This window comes from Oncorhynchus mykiss, chromosome 28 (genome assembly GCF_057628025.1).
Source record: "Oncorhynchus mykiss isolate SJ-2025 chromosome 28, ASM5762802v1, whole genome shotgun sequence".
Taxonomy (NCBI): Eukaryota; Metazoa; Chordata; class Actinopteri; order Salmoniformes; family Salmonidae; genus Oncorhynchus; species Oncorhynchus mykiss.
The window spans coordinates 39,295,706-39,319,009 of NC_143049.1; the positions used below are offsets into that span (position 1 = coordinate 39,295,706).

The window sequence follows — 23,304 nt, forward strand, 5'->3', positions numbered from 1 at the left end:
ACTGTAGATCAAGATCATCTCTGACTATACCAGACTGTAGATCAAGATCATCTCTGACTATACCAGACGGTAGATCATCTCTGACTATACCAGACTGTAGATCAAGATCATCTCTGACTATACCAGACGGTAGATCATCTCTGCCTATACCAGACTGTAGATCAAGATCATCTCTGACTATACCAGACGGTAGATCATCTCTGACTATACCAGACTGTAGATCAAGATCATCTCTGACTATACCAGACGGTAGATCATCTCTGCCTATACCAGACTGTAGATCATCTCTGACTATACCAGACGGTAGATCATCTCTGACTATACCAGACTGTAGATCATCTCTGACTATACCAGACGGTAGATCATCTCGGACTAATACCAGACGGTAGATCATCTCTGACTATACCAGACGGTAGATCATCTCTGACTATACCAGACGGTAGATCATCTCTGACTATACCAGACTGTAGATCATCTCTGACTATACCAGACGGTAGATCATCTCTGACTATACCAGACTGTAGATCATCTCTGACTATACCAGACGGTAGATCATCTCTGACTATACCAGACTGTAGATCATCTCTGACTATACCAGACTGTAGATCATCTCTGACTATACCAGACTGTAGATCATCTCTGACTATACCAGACGGTAGATCATCTCTGACTATACCAGACTGTAGATCATCTCTGACTATACCAGACGGTAGATCATCTCTGACTATACCAGACTGTAGATCATCTCTGACTATACCAGACGGTAGATCATCTCTGACTATACCAGACTGTAGATCATCTCTGACTATACCAGACGGTAGATCATCTCTGACTATACCAGACTGTAGATCATCTCTGACTATACCAGACTGTAGATCATCTCTGACTATACCAGACGGTAGATCATCTCTGACTATACCAGACTGTAGATCATCTCTGACTATACCAGACTGTAGATCATCTCTGACTATACCAAACGGTAGATCATCTCTGACTATACCAGACTGTAGATAATCTCTGACTATACCAGACTGTAGATCATCTCTGACTATACCAGATGGTAGATCATCTCTGACTATACCAGACTGTAGATCATCTCTGACTATACCAGACTGTAGATCATCTCTGACTATACCAGACTGTAGATCATCTCTTACTATACCAGACTGTAGATCATCTCTGACTATACCAGATGGTAGATCATCTCTGACTATACCAGATGGTAGATCATCTCTGACTATACCAGACTGTAGATCATCTCTGACTATACCAGACTGTAGATCATCTCTGACTATACCAGACTGTCGATCATCTCTGACTTTACCAGACGGTAGATCATCTCGGACTAATACCAGACGGTAGATCATCTCGGACTAATACCAGACGGAAGATCATCTCGGACTAATACCAGATGGTAGATCATCTCTGACTAATACCAGACGGTAGATCATCTCTGACTAATACCAGACGGTAGATCATCTCTGACTAATACCAGACGGTAGATCATCTCTGACTATACCAGACGGTAGATCATCTCTGACTAATACCAGACGGTAGAACATCTCGGACTAATACCAGACGGTAGATCATCTGTGACTAATACCAGACGGTAGATCATCTCTGACTGTACCAGACTGTAGATCATCTCTGACTATACCAGACGGTAGATAATCTCTGACTAATACCAGACTTTAGAACATCTCGGACTAATACCAGACGGTAGATCATCTCTGACTAATACCAGACGGTAGATCATCTCTGACTAATACCAGACGGTAGATCATCTCTGACTAATACCAGACGGTAGATCATCTCTGACTATACCAGACGGTAGATCATCTCTGACTAATACCAGACGGTAGAACATCTCGGACTAATACCAGACGGTAGATCATCTCTGACTAATACCAGACGGTAGATCATCTCTGACTAATACCAGACGGTAGATCATCTCTGACTAATACCAGACGGTAGATCATCTCTGACTGTACCAGACTGTAGATCATCTCTGACTATACCAGACGGTAGATCATCTCTGACTAATACCAGACGGTAGAACATCTCGGACTAATACCAGACGGTAGAACATCTCGGACTAATACCAGACGGTAGATCATCTCTGACTAATACCAGACGGTAGATCATCTCTGACTAATACCAGACGGTAGATCATCTCTGACTAATACCAGACGGTAGATCATCTCTGACTAATACCAGACGGTAGATCATCTCTGACTGTACCAGACTGTAGATCATCACTGACTAATACCAGACTGTAGATCATCTCTGACTAATACCAGACGGTAGATCATCTCTGACTAATACCAGACGGTAGATCATCTCTGACTATACCAGACGGTAGATCATCTCTGACTAATACCAGACGGTAGATCATCTCTGACTATACCAGACGGTAGATCATCTCTGACTAATACCAGACTGTAGATCATCTCTGACTAATACCAGACGGTAGATCATCTCTGACTAATACCAGACGGTAGATCATCTCTGACTATACCAGACGGTAGATCATCTCTGACTAATACCAGACGGTAGATCATCTCTGACTAATACCAGACGGTAGATCATCTCTGACTAATACCAGACGGTAGATCATCTCTGACTAATACCAGACGGTAGATCATCTCTGACTAATACCAGACGGTAGATCATCTCTGACTAATACCAGACGGTAGATCATCTCTGACTAATACCAGACGGTAGATCATCTCTGACTAATACCAGACGGTAGATCATCTCTGACTAATACCAGATGGTAGATCATCTCTGACTAATACCAGACGGTAGAACATCTTGGACTAATACCAGACGGTAGATCATCTCTGACTAATACCAGACGGTAGATCATCTCGGACTAATACCAGACGGTAGATCATCTCGGACTAATACCAGACGGTAGATCATCTCTGACTAATACCAGACGGTAGATCATCTCTGACTGTACCAGACTGTAGATCATCTCTGACTAATACCAGACGGTAGATCATCTCTGACTATACCAGACGGTAGATCATCTCTGACTAATACCAGACTGTAGATCATCTCTGACTATACCAGACGGTAGATCATCTCTGACTATACCAGACGGTAGATCATCTCTGACTAATACCAGACGGTAGATCATCTCTGACTAATACCAGACAGTAGATCATCTCTGACTAATACCAGACGGTAGATCATCTCTGACTAATACCAGACGGTAGATCATCTCTGACTAATACCAGACGGTAGATCATCTCTGACTAATACCAGACGGTAGATCATCTCTGACTGTACCAGACTGTAGATCATCTCTGACTAATACCAGACGGTAGATCATCTCTGACTAATACCAGACGGTAGATCATCTCTGACTAATACCAGACGGTAGATCATCTCTGACTAATACCAGACGGTAGATCATCTCTGACTAATACCAGACGGTAGATCATCTCTGACTAATACCAGACGGTAGATCATCTCTGACTAATACCAGACGGTAGATCATCTCTGACTAATACCAGACGGTAGATCATCTCGGACTAATACCAGACGGTAGATCATCTCTGACTAATACCAGACGGTAGATCATCTCTGACTGTACCAGACTGTAGATCATCTCTGACTATACCAGACGGTAGATCATCTCTGACTAATACCAGATGGTAGATCATCTCTGACTAATACCAGACGGTAGATCATCTCTGACTAATACCAGACGGTAGATCATCTCGGACTAATACCAGATGGTAGATCATCTCTGACTGTACCAGACTGTAGATCATCTCTGACTAATACCAGACGGTAGATCATCTCGGACTAATACCAGACGGTAGATCATCTCTGACTAATACCAGACGGTAGATCATCTCTGACTAATACCAGACGGTAGATCATCTCGGACTAATACCAGATGGTAGATCATCTCTAACTAATACCAGACGGTAGATCATCTCTGACTGTACCAGACGGTAGATCATCTCTAACTAATACCAGACGGTAGATCATCTCTGACTAATACCAGACGGTAGATCATCTCTGACTAATACCAGACGGTAGATCATCTCTGACTGTACCAGACGGTAGATCATCTCTAACTAATACCAGACGGTAGATCATCTCTGACTAATACCAGACGGTAGATCATCTCTGACTAATACCAGACGGTAGATCATCTCTGACTAATACCAGACGGTAGATCATCTCTGACTATACCAGACGGTAGATCATCTCTGACTAATACCAGACGGTAGATCATCTCTGACTATACCAGACGGTAGATCATCTCTAACTAATACCAGACGGTAGATCATCTCTGACTATACCAGACGGTAGATCATCTCTGACTAATACCAGACGGTAGATCATCTCTGACTATACCAGACGGTAGATCATCTCGGACTAATACCAGACGGTAGATCATCTCTGACTATACCAGACGGTAGATCATCTCTGACTAATACCAGACTGTAGATCATCTCTGACTAATACCAGACGGTAGATCATCTCTGACTAATACCAGACGGTAGATCATCTCTGACTGTACCAGACTGTAGATCATCTCTGACTAATACCAGACGGTAGATCATCTCTGACTATACCAGACGGTAGATCATCTCTGACTAATACCAGACTGTAGATCATCTCTGACTAATACCAGACGGTAGATCATCTCTGACTAATACCAGACGGTAGATCATCTCTGACTATACCAGACGGTAGATCATCTCTGACTAATACCAGACGGTAGATCATCTCTGACTATACCAGACGGTAGATCATCTCTGACTATACCAGACGGTAGATCATCTCTGACTAATACCAGACTGTAGATCATCTCTGACTAATACCAGACGGTAGATCATCTCTGACTAATACCAGACGGTAGATCATCTCTGACTGTACCAGACTGTAGATCATCTCTGACTAATACCAGACGGTAGATCATCTCTGACTATACCAGACGGTAGATCATCTCTGACTAATACCAGACTGTAGATCATCTCTGACTAATACCAGACGGTAGATCATCTCTGACTAATACCAGACGGTAGATAATCTCTGACTATACCAGACTGTAGATCAAGATCATCTCTGACTATACCAGACGGTAGATCATCTCTGACTATACCAGACTGTAGATCAAGATCATCTCTGACTATACCAGACGGTAGATCATCTCTGAATATACCAGACTGTAGATCAAGATCATCTCTGACTATACCAGACGGTAGATCATCTCTGCCTATACCAGACTGTAGATCATCTCTGACTATACCAGACTGTAGATCAAGATCATCTCTGACTATACCAGACTGTAGATCAAGATCATCTCTGACTATACCAGACGGTAGATCATCTCTGACTATACCAGACTGTAGATCAAGATCATCTCTGACTATACCAGACGGTAGATCATCTCTGCCTATACCAGACTGTAGATCAAGATCATCTCTGACTATACCAGACGGTAGATCATCTCTGACTATACCAGACTGTAGATCAAGATCATCTCTGACTATACCAGACGGTAGATCATCTCTGCCTATACCAGACTGTAGATCATCTCTGACTATACCAGACGGTAGATCATCTCTGACTATACCAGACTGTAGATCATCTCTGACTATACCAGACGGTAGATCATCTCGGACTAATACCAGACGGTAGATCATCTCTGACTATACCAGACGGTAGATCATCTCTGACTATACCAGACGGTAGATCATCTCTGACTATACCAGACTGTAGATCATCTCTGACTATACCAGACGGTAGATCATCTCTGACTATACCAGACTGTAGATCATCTCTGACTATACCAGACGGTAGATCATCTCTGACTATACCAGACTGTAGATCATCTCTGACTATACCAGACTGTAGATCATCTCTGACTATACCAGACTGTAGATCATCTCTGACTATACCAGACGGTAGATCATCTCTGACTATACCAGACTGTAGATCATCTCTGACTATACCAGACGGTAGATCATCTCTGACTATACCAGACTGTAGATCATCTCTGACTATACCAGACGGTAGATCATCTCTGACTATACCAGACTGTAGATCATCTCTGACTATACCAGACGGTAGATCATCTCTGACTATACCAGACTGTAGATCATCTCTGACTATACCAGACTGTAGATCATCTCTGACTATACCAGACGGTAGATCATCTCTGACTATACCAGACTGTAGATCATCTCTGACTATACCAGACTGTAGATCATCTCTGACTATACCAAACGGTAGATCATCTCTGACTATACCAGACTGTAGATAATCTCTGACTATACCAGACTGTAGATCATCTCTGACTATACCAGATGGTAGATCATCTCTGACTATACCAGACTGTAGATCATCTCTGACTATACCAGACTGTAGATCATCTCTGACTATACCAGACTGTAGATCATCTCTTACTATACCAGACTGTAGATCATCTCTGACTATACCAGATGGTAGATCATCTCTGACTATACCAGATGGTAGATCATCTCTGACTATACCAGACTGTAGATCATCTCTGACTATACCAGACTGTAGATCATCTCTGACTATACCAGACTGTCGATCATCTCTGACTTTACCAGACGGTAGATCATCTCGGACTAATACCAGACGGTAGATCATCTCGGACTAATACCAGACGGAAGATCATCTCGGACTAATACCAGATGGTAGATCATCTCTGACTAATACCAGACGGTAGATCATCTCTGACTAATACCAGACGGTAGATCATCTCTGACTAATACCAGACGGTAGATCATCTCTGACTATACCAGACGGTAGATCATCTCTGACTAATACCAGACGGTAGAACATCTCGGACTAATACCAGACGGTAGATCATCTGTGACTAATACCAGACGGTAGATCATCTCTGACTGTACCAGACTGTAGATCATCTCTGACTATACCAGACGGTAGATAATCTCTGACTAATACCAGACTTTAGAACATCTCGGACTAATACCAGACGGTAGATCATCTCTGACTAATACCAGACGGTAGATCATCTCTGACTAATACCAGACGGTAGATCATCTCTGACTAATACCAGACGGTAGATCATCTCTGACTATACCAGACGGTAGATCATCTCTGACTAATACCAGACGGTAGAACATCTCGGACTAATACCAGACGGTAGATCATCTCTGACTAATACCAGACGGTAGATCATCTCTGACTAATACCAGACGGTAGATCATCTCTGACTAATACCAGACGGTAGATCATCTCTGACTGTACCAGACTGTAGATCATCTCTGACTATACCAGACGGTAGATCATCTCTGACTAATACCAGACGGTAGAACATCTCGGACTAATACCAGACGGTAGAACATCTCGGACTAATACCAGACGGTAGATCATCTCTGACTAATACCAGACGGTAGATCATCTCTGACTAATACCAGACGGTAGATCATCTCTGACTAATACCAGACGGTAGATCATCTCTGACTAATACCAGACGGTAGATCATCTCTGACTAATACCAGACTGTAGATCATCTCTGACTAATACCAGATGGTAGATCATCTCTGACTAATACCAGACGGTAGATCATCTCTGACTATACCAGACGGTAGATCATCTCTGACTAATACCAGACGGTAGATCATCTCTGACTATACCAGACGGTAGATCATCTCTGACAAATACCAGACTGTAGATCATCTCTGACTATACCAGACGGTAGATCATCTCTGACTAATACCAGACGGTAGATCATCTCTGACTATACCAGACGGTAGATCATCTCGGACTAATACCAGACGGTAGATCATCTCTGACTATACCAGACGGTAGATCATCTCTGACTAATACCAGACTGTAGATCATCTATGACTAATACCAGACGGTAGATCATCTCTGACTATACCAGACGGTAGATCATCTCTGACTAATACCAGACGGTAGATCATCTCTGACTAATACCAGACTGTAGATCATCTCTGACTAATACCAGACGGTAGATCATCTCTGACTAATACCAGACGGTAGATCATCTCTGACTAATACCAGACGGTAGATCATCTCTGACTAATACCAGACGGTAGATCATCTCTGACTAATACCAGACGATAGATCATCTCTGACTAATACCAGACGGTAGATCATCTCTGACTAATACCAGACGGTAGATCATCTCTGACTAATACCAGACTGTAGATCATCTCTGACTAATACCAGATGGTAGATCATCTCTGACTAATACCAGACGGTAGATCATCTCTGACTATACCAGACGGTAGATCATCTCTGACTAATACCAGACGGTAGATCATCTCTGACTATACCAGACGGTAGATCATCTCTGACAAATACCAGACTGTAGATCATCTCTGACTATACCAGACGGTAGATCATCTCTGACTAATACCAGACGGTAGATCATCTCTGACTATACCAGACGGTAGATCATCTCGGACTAATACCAGACGGTAGATCATCTCTGACTATACCAGACGGTAGATCATCTCTGACTAATACCAGACTGTAGATCATCTATGACTAATACCAGACGGTAGATCATCTCTGACTATACCAGACGGTAGATCATCTCTGACTAATACCAGACGGTAGATCATCTCTGACTAATACCAGACTGTAGATCATCTCTGACTAATACCAGACGGTAGATCATCTCTGACTAATACCAGACGGTAGATCATCTCTGACTAATACCAGACGGTAGATCATCTCTGACTAATACCAGACGGTAGATCATCTCTGACTAATACCAGACGATAGATCATCTCTGACTAATACCAGACTGTAGATCATCTCTGACTAATACCAGACTGTAGATCATCTCTGACTAATACCAGACGGTAGATCATCTCTGACTAAAACCAGACGGTAGATAATCTCTGACTAATACCAGACTGTAGATCATCTCTGACTAATACCAGACGGTAGATCATCTCTGACTAATACCAGACGGTAGATAATCTCTGACTAATACCAGACTGTAGATCATCTCTGACTAATACCAGACGGTAGATCATCTCTGACTAATACCAGACGGTAGATCATCTCTGACTAATACCAGACTGTAGATCATCTCTGACTAATACCAGACTGTAGATCATCTCTAACTAATACCAGACGGTAGATCATCTCTGACTAATACCAGACGGTAGATCATCTCTGACTAATACCAGACGGTAGATCATCTCTGACTAATACCAGACGGTAGATCATCTCTGACTAATACCAGACGGTAGAACATCTCTGACTAATACCAGACGGTAGATCATCTCTAACTAATACCAGACGGTAGATCATCTCTGACTAATACCAGACGGTAGATCATCTCTGACTAATACCAGACGGTAGATCATCTCTGACTAATACCAGACGGTAGATCATCTCTGACTAATACCAGACGGTAGATCATCTCTGACTAATACCAGACGGTAGATCATCTCTGACTAATACCAGACGGTAGATCATCTCTGACTAATACCAGACGGTAGAACATCTCTGACCAATACCAGACGGTAGATCATCTCTAACTAATACCAGACGGTAGATCATCTCTGACTAATACCAGACGGTAGATCATCTCTAACTAATACCAGACGGTAGATCATCTCTGACTATACCAGACTGTAGATCATCTCTGACTATACCAGACGGTAGATCATCTCTGAATAATACCAGACGGTAGATCATCTCTGACTAATACCAGACGGTAGATCATCTCTGACTATACCAGACGGTAGATCATCTCTGACTAATACCAGACGGTAGATCATCTCTGACTAAAACCAGACGGTATATCATCTCTGACTAATACCATACTGTAAATGTCCAACCTGTACTCAGGTTTTACCATTCCACATCAACAAATACACCACATACGTTTCATGTTCTCCTCCAAATCTCTCATACATCTCTAACCCACGTCCTACTCTGTCCATGTTTAGATGGCATCGCGTGGCCATCAGTGTGGAGAAGAAGAGCGTGACCATCATTGTGGATTGTAAGAAGAAGCTGAGCAGGCCACTGAAGAGGAGCGACGGGGCAGCCATCAACACTGACGGCATCGTTGTCTTTGGAACCAGGATTCTGGATGAAGAAGTTTTTGAGGTAAGAACAAAAACGTGATTTTTCCTGTCTTTTATATATATATTTCCACACTATGAGGTTGTAACAATACTGTGAAATTGTGTGAAAATGATAAGGACATACGGGGGCTTAGTCCCTATATAAAAATAGCAAAAAAAGTTCAAATGATTGATAGACAGTTTGGCGTAATTGCGCTGTGCTGTGTCAGCACTATGGACAGAGCGCAGCGTGGTGTGTGTAAGGAGGCTATGGAAAGCCACTTGGAAAAATGATTTCCGTTAGCCGGTCATTTCCGGCTTTTGGACGATAAAAGTGTATCTGGAAAAAAAAATTCCACTACTGTTGATTGTAAAGATGGAGGCCTTTTTTTTTCATTGAAGGAAAACTCAAGTTATAGAGGGAAAAGCCTACTAACCAGGGCTCCAGATGGCCACCATTTAGTTGCATTTTGCGACCCTTTGACAGGTGGTGGGAGTTAGAATGTATTGGTTGCATCGGGGATCGTCTTAGGAGGCTAAAACCATGATTCGGTCAAATTGTAAAGTGGATTAAGTCAGCCCCCCCCCAACTCTCTGATTCAGAGGGGTTGGGTTAAATGCAGAAGACACATTTCAGTTGAAGGCATTCAGTTTTACAACTGACTAGGTATCCCCCCTTTCATTCAGTTGTACTGACTAGGTATCCCCCTTTCATTCAGTTGTACTGACTAGGTATCCCCCCTTTCATTCAGTTGTTCTGACTAGGTATCCCCCCTTTTCATTCAGTTGTACTGACTAGGTATCCCCCCTTTCATTTCACAACAGCTACCTTATACACACAAGTGTAAAGGGATGAAGAATATGTACATAAGGATATATGAATGAGTGATGGTACAGAATGGCATGGGCAAGATGCAGTAGATGGTATAGAATACAGTATATACATATGAGATGAGTAATGTAGGGTATGTCAACAAAGTGGCATAGCTTAAAGTGGCTAGTGATACATGTATTACATGAAGATGGCAAGATGCATTAGATTGTATAGAGTACAGGATATACATATGAGATGAGTAATGTAGGGTATGTCAACAAAGTGGCATAGCTTAAAGTGGCTAGTGATACATGTATTACATGAAGATGGCAAGATGCATTAGATTGTATAGAGTACAGGATATACATATGAGATGAGTAATGTAGGGTATGTCAACAAAGTGGCATAGCTTAAAGTGGCTAGTGATACATGTATTACATGAAGATGGCAAGATGCATTAGATTGTATAGAGTACAGGATATACATATGAGATGAGTAATGTAGGGTATGTTAACATTATATTAAGTGGCATTGTTAAAAGTGGCGAGTGATACATTTTTTACATCCATTTTCCATTATTAAAGTGGCTGGAGTTGAGTCAGTATGTTGGCAGCAGTCACTCAATGTTAGTGGTGGCTGTTTAACAGTCTGATGGCCTTGAGATAGAAGCTGTTTTTCAGTCTCTCTGTCCCAGCTTTGATGCACCTGTACTGACCACACCTTCTGGATGATAGCGGGGTGAACAGGCAGTGGCTCGGGTGGTTGTTGTCCTTGATGATCTTTTTGGCCTTCCTGTGACATCGAGTGGTGTAGGTGTCCTGGAGGGCAGGTAGTTTGCCCCCGGTGATGCGTTGTGCAGACCTCACTACCCTCTGGAGAGCCTTACGGTTGTGGGTGGAGCTGTTTCCGTACCAGGCGGTGATACAGCCCGACAGGATGGTCTCGATTGTGCATCTGTAAGTTAAGTAAGTCTGTAAGTTTGTGAGTGCATTTGGTGACAAGCCAAATATCTTCAGCCTCCTGAGGTTAAAGAGGCGCTGCTGCGCCTTCTTCACGACGCTGTCTGTGTGGGTGGACCAATTCAGTTTGTCCGGGATGTGTACGCCTAGGAACTTAAAACTTACTACCCTCTCCACTACTGTCCCGTCGATGTGGATAGTGGGGTGCTCCCCCTGCTGTTTCCTGAAGTCCACGATCATCTCCTTTGTTTTGTTGACGTCGAGTGTGAGGTTATTTTCCTGACACCACACTCTGAGGGCCCTCACCTCCTCCCTGTAAGCCGTCTCATCGTTGTTGGTAATCAAGCCTACCACTGTAGTGTCGTCCGCAAACTTGATGATTGAGTTGGAGGCGTGCGTGGCCACGCAGTCGTGGGTGAACAGGGAGTACAGGAGAGGGCTCAGAACGCACCCTTGTGGGGCCCCAGTGTTGAGGATCAACGGTGTGGAGATGTTGTTACCTACCCTCACCACCTGGGGGTGGCCCGCCAGGAAGTCCAGTACCCAGTTGCTCAGGGTGGGGTCGAGACCCAGGTTCTCGAGCTTGATGACGAGTTTGGAGGGTACTATGGTGTTAAATGCTGAGCTGTAGTCAATGAACAACATTCTTACATAGGTATTCCTCTTGTCCAGATGGGATAGGGCAGTGTGCAGTGTGGTTGCGATTGCATTGTCTGTGGACCTATTGGGGCGGTAAGCAAATTGGAGTGGGTCTAGGGTGTCAGGTAGGCTGGAGTTGATATGGTCCTTGACTAGTTTCTCAAAGCACTTGATGACAGAAGTGAGTGCTACGGGGCGGTAGTCGTTTAGCTCAGTTACCTTAGCTTTGTTGGGAACAGGAACAATGGTGGCCCTCTTGAAGCATGTGGGGACAGCAGACTGGGATAAGGATTGATTGAAAAAGTCCGTAAACACACCAGCCAGCTGGTCTGCGCATGCTCTGAGGACGCGGCTGGCTCTGCAGCCTTGCGAGGGTTAACACGTTTAAATGTTTTACTCACGTCGGCTGCAATGAAGGAGTGTCCGCAGGTTTTGGTAGCGGGCAGTGTCAGTGCCACTGTATTGTCCTCAAAGCGAGCAAAGAAGTTATTTAGTCTGTCTGGGAGCAAAACATCCTGGTCCGCGACGGGGCTGGTTTTCTTTTTGTAATCCGTGATTGACTGTAGACCCTGCCACATACCTCTTGTGTCTGAGGTATGTCTGAGGTAATTGAACAGTAAATTATAACAACAAGAGCCTAATTCTCACAATACATGACGATCACTGGATTAGGTTGCACGTGTAACGGTCGTCGTATGAAGAAGGTGTGGACCAAGGTGCAGCGTGGTAAGTGTTCATATTATTTAATGAACTGAACACTAAATACAAAAATAACAAGAGAATAAATGAAACCGAAACAGTCCCGTAAGGTGCAAACACTGATACGGAAAACAACTACCCACAAAAACCCTGTGGGGAAAAGCTACCTAAGTATGGTTCTCAATCAGAGACAACGATAGACAGCTGTCTCTGATTGAGAACCATACCCGGCCAAAACAAAGAAATACAAACACATAGAGAAAGAACATAGAATGCCCACCCAAATCACACCCTGACCAAACCAAAAATAGAGACATAACAAGCTCTCTACGGTCAGGGCGTGACAGCGCGACGCTGTGAAGGACTTGAGAAGATGAGAAGCTCATTTGTTCTATTGCGTGATGTTGCAAAAAACAAATTGGTGCGACCAAAATCATGGGCTGAAAAACTTAGTGGCACCAGGGGAAAATGTTAGTCTGGAGCCCTGCTACATGGGGAATGTCCTCCGTATGGAAAATGTTTAAACCAGGTCGCAAGTGTTTTGTTTCGTTCTGTTGCTGCCTTTTTCTTTGGCCAAATTAAGTTCCAACTGCAATGTAATGTTTGCCACAATATAATATCCTGCTCTTATTTTCACTATAAGCAATGACTTGACTTACTTTTAATATTACCTTAGTAAAGTTGATGAAATTTTGTGAAGATTTGGTGTGCTGTGGCTATTAGCCTATTAAACTGCAGGCCTATGATAGGAAGGCAGTACTCACAGGCGCTCCAAATGACTCCGAAGGTTGAATTTGAGATGAGGAAGAATGTTTTAGCCATACCAGAGTTACTCCTATAATAAGACAATATAATGCTTAACTTTAAACAAAATATACTAATAAAAAATTAACTAATGAACTAATGAACTAATTATCTAATGAACTAATGAACTAATGAACTAATGAACTAATGAACTAATTAACAAATTATCTAATGAACTAATTAACTAATTAACTAATTAACTAATTAACTAATTAGTAAATGTTGTATTAGAACATGTTTTACTATGTCACTGTATAGTTGATTTTACGTATGGTCTCTACTACAGTAGAGACAGGCCTCTCTTATAAAAGAGATTGGATGGCCTGGAAATTAAAAAGGGATCGGTAAATAGATTTCTGTTACTCTTGATCTTGTTCTTGACAAGCAATTACACGTTTACTTTTTCTCAGATCTGAGAAGTTTGGTAACAACCACAGAATCGGCTGCTACTGTTGTTTTTTTCTGATTCAGCTGGGAAACATGATGTAGGTCAGTGGTCAATGTTCTGATTCAGCTGGAAACATGATGTAGGTCAGTGGTCAATGTTCTGATTCAGCTGGAAACATGATGTAGGTCAGTGGTCAATGTTCTGATTCAGCTGGGAAACATGATGTAGGTCAGTGGTCAATGTTCTGATTCAGCTGGGAAACATGATGTAGGTCAGTGGTCAATTTTCTGATTCAGCTGGAAACATGATGTAGGTCAGTGGTCAATGTTCTGATTCAGCTGGAAACATGATGTAGGTCAGTGGTCAATGTTCTGATTCAGCTGGGAAACATGATGTAGGTCAGTGGTCAATTTTCTGATTCAGCTGGAAACATGATGTAGGTCAGTGGTCAATTTTCTGATTCAGCTGGAAACATGATGTAGGTCAGTGGTCAATTTTCTGATTCAGCTGGAAACATGATGTAGGTCAGTGGTCAATGTTCTGATTCAGCTGGAAACATGATGTAGGTCAGTGGTCAATTTTCTGATTCAGCTGGGAAACATGATGTAGGTCAGTGGTCAATGTTCTGATTCAGCTGGGAAACATGATGTAGGTCAGTGGTCAATGTTCTGATTCAGCTGGAAACATGATGTAGGTCAGTGGTCAATTTTCTGATTCAGCTGGGAAACATGATGTAGGTCAGTGGTCAATGTTCTGATTCAGCTGGAAACATGATGTAGGTCAGTGGTCAATCTTCTGATTCAGCTGGAAACATGATGTAGGTCAGTGGTCAATTTTCTGATTCAGCTGGAAACATGATGTAGGTCAGTGGTCAATGTTCTGATTCAGCTGGAAACATGATGTAGGTCAGTGGTCAATGTTCTGATTCAGCTGGAAACATGATGTAGGTCAGTGGTCAATGTTCTGATTCAGCTGGAAACATGATGTAGGTCAGTGGTCAATTTTCTGATTCAGCTGGAAACATGATGTAGGTCAGTGGTCAATGTTCTGATTCAGCTGGAAACATGATGTAGGTCAGTGGTCAATGTTCTGATTCAGCTGGGAAACATGATGTAGGTCAGTGGTCAATGTTCTGATTCAGCTGGAAACATGATGTAGGTCAGTGGTCAATGTTCTGATTCAGCTGGAAACATGATGTAGGTCAGTGGTCAATGTTCTGATTCAGCTGGGAAACATGATGTAGGTCAGTGGTCAATTTTCTGATTCAGCTGGAAACATGATGTAGGTCAGTGGTCAATTTTCTGATTCAACTGGAAACATGATGTAGGTCAGTGGTCAATTTTCTGATTCAGCTGGGAAACATGATGTAGGTCAGTGGTCAATGTTCTGATTCAGCTGGAAACATGATGTAGGTCAGTGGTCAATTTTCTGATTCAGCTGGACACGATGTCACAATGCAAGCCGATATCTACCCCTCAGATTTCTTTTTACCATGACTTTAAAAACATAAACCTATGCAACATGAACCAATTAAAGACAGTTCTGTAGCAATTAGGTTTGATCAGTAGGCTATAGGCCCAATACATTGTCACTGCATATTGGTTATACTTAAATTGCCCTGCCAATGTTGTTCTTCTGAGACCATTTTGAAATTATATATATAGTTTGTTGTATTACTCGTTTTTTCTACTGGACTGACGGCCTGCATCTGATGGTCAGTCTGAGGGGAGGGAGGGAGCAGAGGTGAGGCTGCCTCTCCCCCGACTTACTGTCCCTCCGCTCTCCCTCCCTCCGTAAAGAGAAAAGGGGACACAGTCTTCCAGCTGATGGTCAGTCTGAGGGGAGGGAGGGAGCAGAGGTGAGGCTGCCTCTCCCCCGACTCACTGTCCCTCCGCTCTCCCTCCCTCCGTAAAGAGAACAGGGGACACAGTCTTCCAGCTGATGGTGAAACTCAAGTCGCACTGCATTCTTTCTGCCTCATGCACCAATTCATTGTTGTTACTGCGGTGACCAGAGTAAGTGAAATATTCCTCGATATTAAATAAGACACAAGCCACTAATAATAACAACACAAGCATATCAGAACACTTTGATTTACTCGTTCATTACAGCTGCAGTGCTGGTTGTAGTCATTCATTACAGTGATGGTTGTAGTCATTCATTACAGCTGCAGTGCAGGTTGTAGTCATTCATTACAGCTACAGTGCTGGTTGTAGTCATTCATTACAGTGATGGTTGTAGTCATTCATTACAGCTGCAGGGCTGGTTGTAGTCATTCATTACAACTGCAGTGTAGGTTGTAGTCATTCATTACAACTGCAGTGCTGGTTGTAGTCATTAATTACAGTGATGGTTGTAGTCATTCATTACAGCTGCAGTGCTGGTTGTAGTCATTCATTACAGCTGCAGTGCTGGTTGTAGTCATTCATTACAGTGATGGTTGTAGTCATTCATTACAGCTGCAGTGCTGGTTGTAGTCATTCATTACAGCTGCAGTGCTGGTTGTCCTCATTCATTACAGCTGCAGTGATGGTTGTAGTCATTCATTACAGCTACAGTGATGGTTGTAGTCATTCATTACAGTGATGGTTGTCCTCATTCATTACAGCTGCAGTGATGGTTGTAGTCATTCATTACAGCTGCAGTGCTGGTTGTAGTCATTCATTACAGCTACAGTGATGGTTGTAGTCATTCATTACAGTGATGGTTGTAGTCATTCATTACAGCTGCAGTGCTGGTTGTAGTCATTAATTACAGCTGCAGTGCTGGTTGTAGTCATTCATTACAGTGATGGTTGTAGTCATTCATTACAGCTGCAGTGCTGGTTGTAGTCATTCATTACAGCTGCAGTGCTGGTTGTCCTCATTCATTACAGCTGCAGTGATGGTTGTAGTCATTCATTACAGCTGCAGTGATGGTTGTAGTCATTCATTACAGGTACAGTGATGGTTGTAGTCATTCATTACAGTGATGGTTGTCCTCATTCATTACAGCTGCAGTGATGGTTGTAGTCATTCATTACAGCTGCAGTGCTGGTTGTAGTCATTCATTACAGCTGCAGTGATGGTTGTAGTCATTCATTACAGTGCTGGTTGTAGTCATTCATTACAGCTGCAGTGCTGGTTGTAGTCATTCATTACAGCTACAGTGATGGTTGTAGTCATTCATTACAGCTGCAGTGCAGGTTGTAGTCATTCATTACAGCTGCAGTGATGGTTGTAGTCATTTCTTACAGCTGCAGTGATGGTTGTAGTCATTCATTACAGCTGCAGTGCTGGTTGTAGTCATTCATTACAGCTGCAGTGATGGTTGTAGTCATTCATTACAGCTACAGTGCTGGTTGTAGTCATTCATTACAGCTGCAGTGCTGGTTGTCCTCATTCATTACAGCTGCAGTGCTGGTTGTAGTCATTCATTACAGCTGCAGTGATGGTTGTCCTCATTCATTACAGTGCTGGTTGTAGTCATTCATTACAGCTGCAGTGCTGGTTGTAGTCATTCATTACAGTGCTGGTTGTAGTCATTCATTACAGCTGCAGTGCTGGTTGTAGTCATTCATTACAGCTACAGTGCTGGTTGTAGTCATTCATTACAGCTGCAGTGCTGGTTCTAGTCATTAATTACAGCTGCAGTGCTGGTTGTAGTCATTCATTACAGTGCTGGTTCTAGTCATTAATTACAGCTACAGTGCTGGTTGTAGTCATTCATTACAGCTGCAGTGCTGGTTGTAGTCATTCATTACAGCTGCAGTGCTGGTTGTAGTCATTCATTACAGTGCTGGTTGTAGTCATTCATTACAGCTGCAGTGCTGGTTGTAGTCATTCATTACAGCTGCAGTGATGGTTGTAGTCATTCATTACAGCTGCAGTGCTGGTTGTAGTCATTCATTACAGTGCTGGTTCTAGTCATTAATTACAGCTGCAGTGCTGGTTCTAGTCATTAATTACAGCTACAGTGCAGGTTGTAGTCATTAATTACAGCTACAGTGCAGGTTGTAGTCATTCATTACAGCTGCAGTGCTGGTTGTAGCATGAGTGGAAGTAGGGAGATTTTGTATTTATTTTATGTCTCATAAAAGTGTTGAACAATGTATTGACAGTGCTGAATAGTAATTTAAACATGAACTAACTCATAAAAACAGCAGCTCTGTGTTGTATTCGTTGAGTCTCTCTCTAGTCATGGTTTTAAAGGTTTTTACATCTCAAAGCAACTTCGCCGTGCGTCCGATTCTTCTTTGGCGCGAGGAAACTGTACGGACACGGTGATCTGAGCTATCTGATTGGCCAGCGGTAGACCTGTAGGTGCACTTGATATGCTCTCCGGGCCAGCTGAGTTCTACCTTCAGTTGTACCTTCATCACTAGGGCTGCTGAATCAAGTGCACCTACCGCCAACAGTGCAAAATAAGTCAAATGTTTGGCGATCGACTAGGAATGACTTGGCGATCACTGACATACAGTAGATGAATGTGGATGGATCTTATTGGAGGCATAACTGCATAACAATTGGCCTCAGTGATACTATTATTCAGCATGCATTGGACTCTACTGGCACTGAGTAACGTTAGGAGTCATAAAGTTAATTTGTCTTCAGAAACCAGTTTCTTTATTTGACTTTCATACAATTCTTTCATAAATGGTTTTATGGACTATATAACAACAGTACTTGGCTTTCTGCACTTGGATAGAGCCCTGGACTGTGTCAAGGGAAAATGCCAGTTGTGTATGACTTTAAATGAGTTTTTTTCCTCTAAAAGAGGAATTGAGAAGAAAGTCTCCATAGAAGTGTGAAATAAGAAAATTATATGAGGGAGCATATTTAGGATCATTCATTTTTGCCATGGAGGTTGTTTGTGACATAGAACGTGCTGAGAGTTTTCAGTCATGAATAATATTGTCACTGACAGTTTTACTACTACAAAATGTCGTTATTTTGAGTCACTAGAGGACAAGGGGACTCAAAACCTGAGAATGTCAAGAAATAGGAATTCTGAATTTAATTGGTAGAGTAAAAAGATGATTATGGCCTGAAGCATCCAAGAAGTATTCCAATCCTAACATACATTTAAAGAGCAAATTGACCAGTATAGCTCTCATTACTCTTGACTTGATAATACTGAAGGTCTGACAATATACCTTAGCTGTGAACCCAGCTTGAAGAAAAGCCTTGATGTAGCTTGGATTATTTAATGATATTCGCAATTAATTACTCCTAATAATAGACATCAGATCTTTCTCCTTTTCTCTTAACCCAGCTTTACCACAGACGGGTAGTTGAGAGGTCTAGGGAAACTATGAGCGACATGCTATATACCTACAGTATGATACACTAGCTGACATGGCAATAGCCCCAGTCTGTCAGACTGTCAAAGTACCTGTCTTGGTATTGAGAGTGAAACACTAACCTGAAAATATGTTGCCTACATGTATGGACAGCTAGCCAGCTATTTCTGCACTTAACCATACAGTAGAAATGAAGGGTTAGCATTTAGCTAATTAGCATTGGGACTCTCCCCACCACAGATATTTTTAATTTTTAACTGTCCCGAGGCCAGGTTCGACGTGATGTGGGTGTTCTTTGTTTAAATGTAAATTATGTTAAACTGAGTGGAATTATAGAGCAATTTGGCCTCTTTTTCCTCTGTTTAGAAACAATGAGAAGAGAAAATGATTTTGTTTGTGCCAGGGGGAGACCCGGTTCGCACGTTGGAAGACGGTCCCAACTGGCACCCTATACCCTATATAGTACACTACTTTTAACCAGGGCCCGAAATGCACTATATAAAGAATGTAGTGCCATTTTGTACAGAGATTAGAGCTATTTCTTCATCTGTAATCATTTCCACTTCAACTTTAATAGGGTTTGTTGATTCATATCTTTGTTCCTCGGAGAGTATAGTTCTCCTAAATACTGCCATCTTGTTTCTATGAGAGTATAGTTCCCCTAAATACTGCCATCTTGTTTCTAAGAGAGTATAGTTCCCCTAAATACTGCCATCTTGTTTCTGAGAGTATAGTTCCCCTAAATACTTCCATCTAGTTCCTAACAGTATAGTTCCCCTTAATACTTCCATCTAGTTCCTAACAGTATAGTTCCCCTTAATACTTCCATCTAGTTCCTAACAGTATAGTTCCCCTTAATACTTCCATCTAGTTCCTAACAGTATAGTTCCCCTTAATACTTCCATCTAGTTCCTAACAGTATAGTTCCCCTTAATACTTCCATCTAGTTCCTAACAGTATAGTTCCCCTTAATACTTCCATCTAGTTCCTAACAGTATAGTTCCCCTTAATACTTCCATCTAGTTCCTAACAGTATAGTTCCCCTTAATACTTCCATCTAGTTCCTAACAGTATAGTTCCCCTAAATACTTCCATATTTCTAAGAGAGTAGTAAATCTAAATACCGCTCAAGAGAGTATAGACTCGTTATTAACCTTAAGGTTCCTCCAGATATTGTTCTCTTCCTGTTTATAGGAGGATATAGATGTCATTGTTGAACACAGTGAAACGCTGCTTTTGTGTTTTGTTGCCAGATGATTGTGCTTAAAAGTAGACTCAGCAATATGACATCATTCTTTACCTCATTATGCACAGCAGGACAACTTCCTGCTTACAGGAACGGCTAAATGCAAATCTACTGAGGTGCCATTTTGGACGGAGATGAGAGCTATTTTTTCAACTCTAATCATTTCCCTCTTCAATTTTAATAGCCTTGGGTTTGTTGATTCATATCTTTCTTTTTTTTGTATGCAAGCTGCACGCTAATGACCAGCCAGAGAAAGTCAGAGTCCGAGTGAAATTCCCCTGTAATAGAACAGTGTTGGTTGTAGTGTGGTGAAGATCGAGGCTCAGAGTTTTTGTTTTGCCATTTAGCCAAAAACTCACGCAGCCCAGTCCCTCCAAGGTGGACAAGCGTTCACAAATGCAGCTGTTGAAAACGAGGCCAGCAAACTTAATCCGTTAACCAATAACAAAACAAATCCAATTTTTATTTGTCGCATGCACCAAATACAACAGGTGTAGTAGACCTCACAGTGAAATGCTGAATACAACAGGTGTTGTAGACCTCACAGTGAAATGCTGAATACAACAGGTGTAGTAGACCTTACAGTGAAATGCTGAATACAACAGGTGTAGTAGACCTCACAGTGAAATGCTGAATACAACAGGTGTAGGTAGACCTTACAGTGAAATGCTTACTTACAAGCCCTTAAACCAACAATGCCGTTTTAATAAAATTGTTTTAAGAACAAGTCTTATGTGTTATTGTTATTGTAAGTAATATAATGGAATTGAGGCAAATACGGTGTCTCTATTGCAGCACAGTACTGTCAAGGTACCATTGTAGCACTATGAATAATGGCATCATTATGTCATCTTCTAATATTAAGTTATTTTAGTCTCAAATCAAATCAAATTTATTTATATAGCCCTTCGTACATCAGCTGATATTTCAAAGTGCTGTACAGAAACCCAGCCTAAAACCCCAAACAGCAAGCAATGCAGGTGTAGAAGCACATTGGCTATGAAAAACTCCCTAGAAAGGCCAGAACCTAGGAAGAAACCTAGAGAGGAACCAGGCTATGTGGGGTGGCCAGTCCTCTTCTGGCTGTGCCGGGTGGAGATTATAACAGAACATGGTCAAGATGTTCAAATGTTCATAAATGACCAGCATGGTCGAATAATAATAAGGCAGAACAGTTGAAACTGGAGCAGCAGCACGGCCAGGTGGACTGGGGACAGCAAGGAGTCATCATGTCAGGTAGTCCTGAGGCTCAGGTCAGTTGAAACTGGAGCAGATACAAGTACAGTATTAATACGCAAGTCTTAAAGAGACACTAAAGTATTGACAGACAGTCAACACCGTCAGCTATGACCTCCCAGGTCGATCAATAAAGGTGTTAATTAGGATTTATTTGATGAAAAACGCAGCATTACTAAATCAGTGAACCGACTTGGCCGTGTGCCAAATGGTACCTTACACGGTGTAATACTTTTACCCAGGGTTCATAGGGAACGGGTGCCATTCGTGAACACAGTCTGTGACAGTTGACCCCGGGAGGTGCTTCTGGCGGGAAGATGCAGTACACTGATGGGATTGCTCTTGGCATCGTTATGACGATTAATTGATTCTAATTGATAGACATTCTGTGGACACGAAGTTAAGTCAATTGTAAAGGGGGAGAATCACATGCACAGCAGACCAGGCCACTGTTAAATGACTGGTAATCACTGTTCTGGAAATCAATCAGGTAATCACTGTGCTGTTTATCAATCAGGTAATCACCGTGCTGTAAATCAATCAGGTAATCACTGTGCTGGAAATCAATCAGGTAATCACTGTGCTGTAAATCAATCAGGTAATCAACGTGCTGGAAATCAATCAGGTAATCACTGTGCTGTTTATCAATCAGGTAATCACTGTGCTGTAAATCAATCAGGTAATTACTGTGCTGGAAATCAATCAGGTAATCACTGTGCTGGAAATCAATCAGGTAATCACTGTGCTGTAAATCAATCAGGTAATCACTGTGCTGTAAATCAATCAGGTAATCACAGTGCTGTAAATCAATCAGGTAATCACCGTGCTGTAAATCAATCAAGTAATCACCGTGCTGTAAATCAATCAGGTAATCACTGTGCTGTAAATCAATCAGGTAATCACCGTGCTGTAAATCAATCAGGTAATCAACGTGCTGGAAATCAATCAGGTAATCACTGTGCTGTTTATCAATCAGGTAATCACTGTGCTGTAAATCAATCAGGTAATTACTGTGCTGGAAATCAATCAGGTAATCACTGTGCTGGAAATCAATCAGGTAATCACTGTGCTGTAAATCAATCAGGTAATCACTGTGCTGTAAATCAATCAGGTAATCACAGTGCTGTAAATCAATCAGGTAATCACCGTGCTGTAA

The 23,304-nt window shown here is 42.1% G+C and overlaps 1 protein-coding gene across 6 annotated transcripts in view; it reads left to right on the forward strand.

Annotated features, from left to right (window-relative positions):
• Positions 1-23,304, forward strand: part of LOC149971180 (collagen alpha-1(XI) chain-like) — a 222,638-nt gene that overhangs the window by 38,945 nt on the left and 160,389 nt on the right. For all 6 annotated transcript variants that reach the window (XM_090225280.1, XM_090225284.1, XM_090225279.1 and 3 more), the window contains exon 4: positions 9,963-10,125. In XM_090225280.1, coding sequence (XP_090081406.1) covers positions 9,963-10,125 — 163 coding nt within the window. The remainder of the gene's footprint in view (positions 1-9,962; positions 10,126-23,304) is intronic.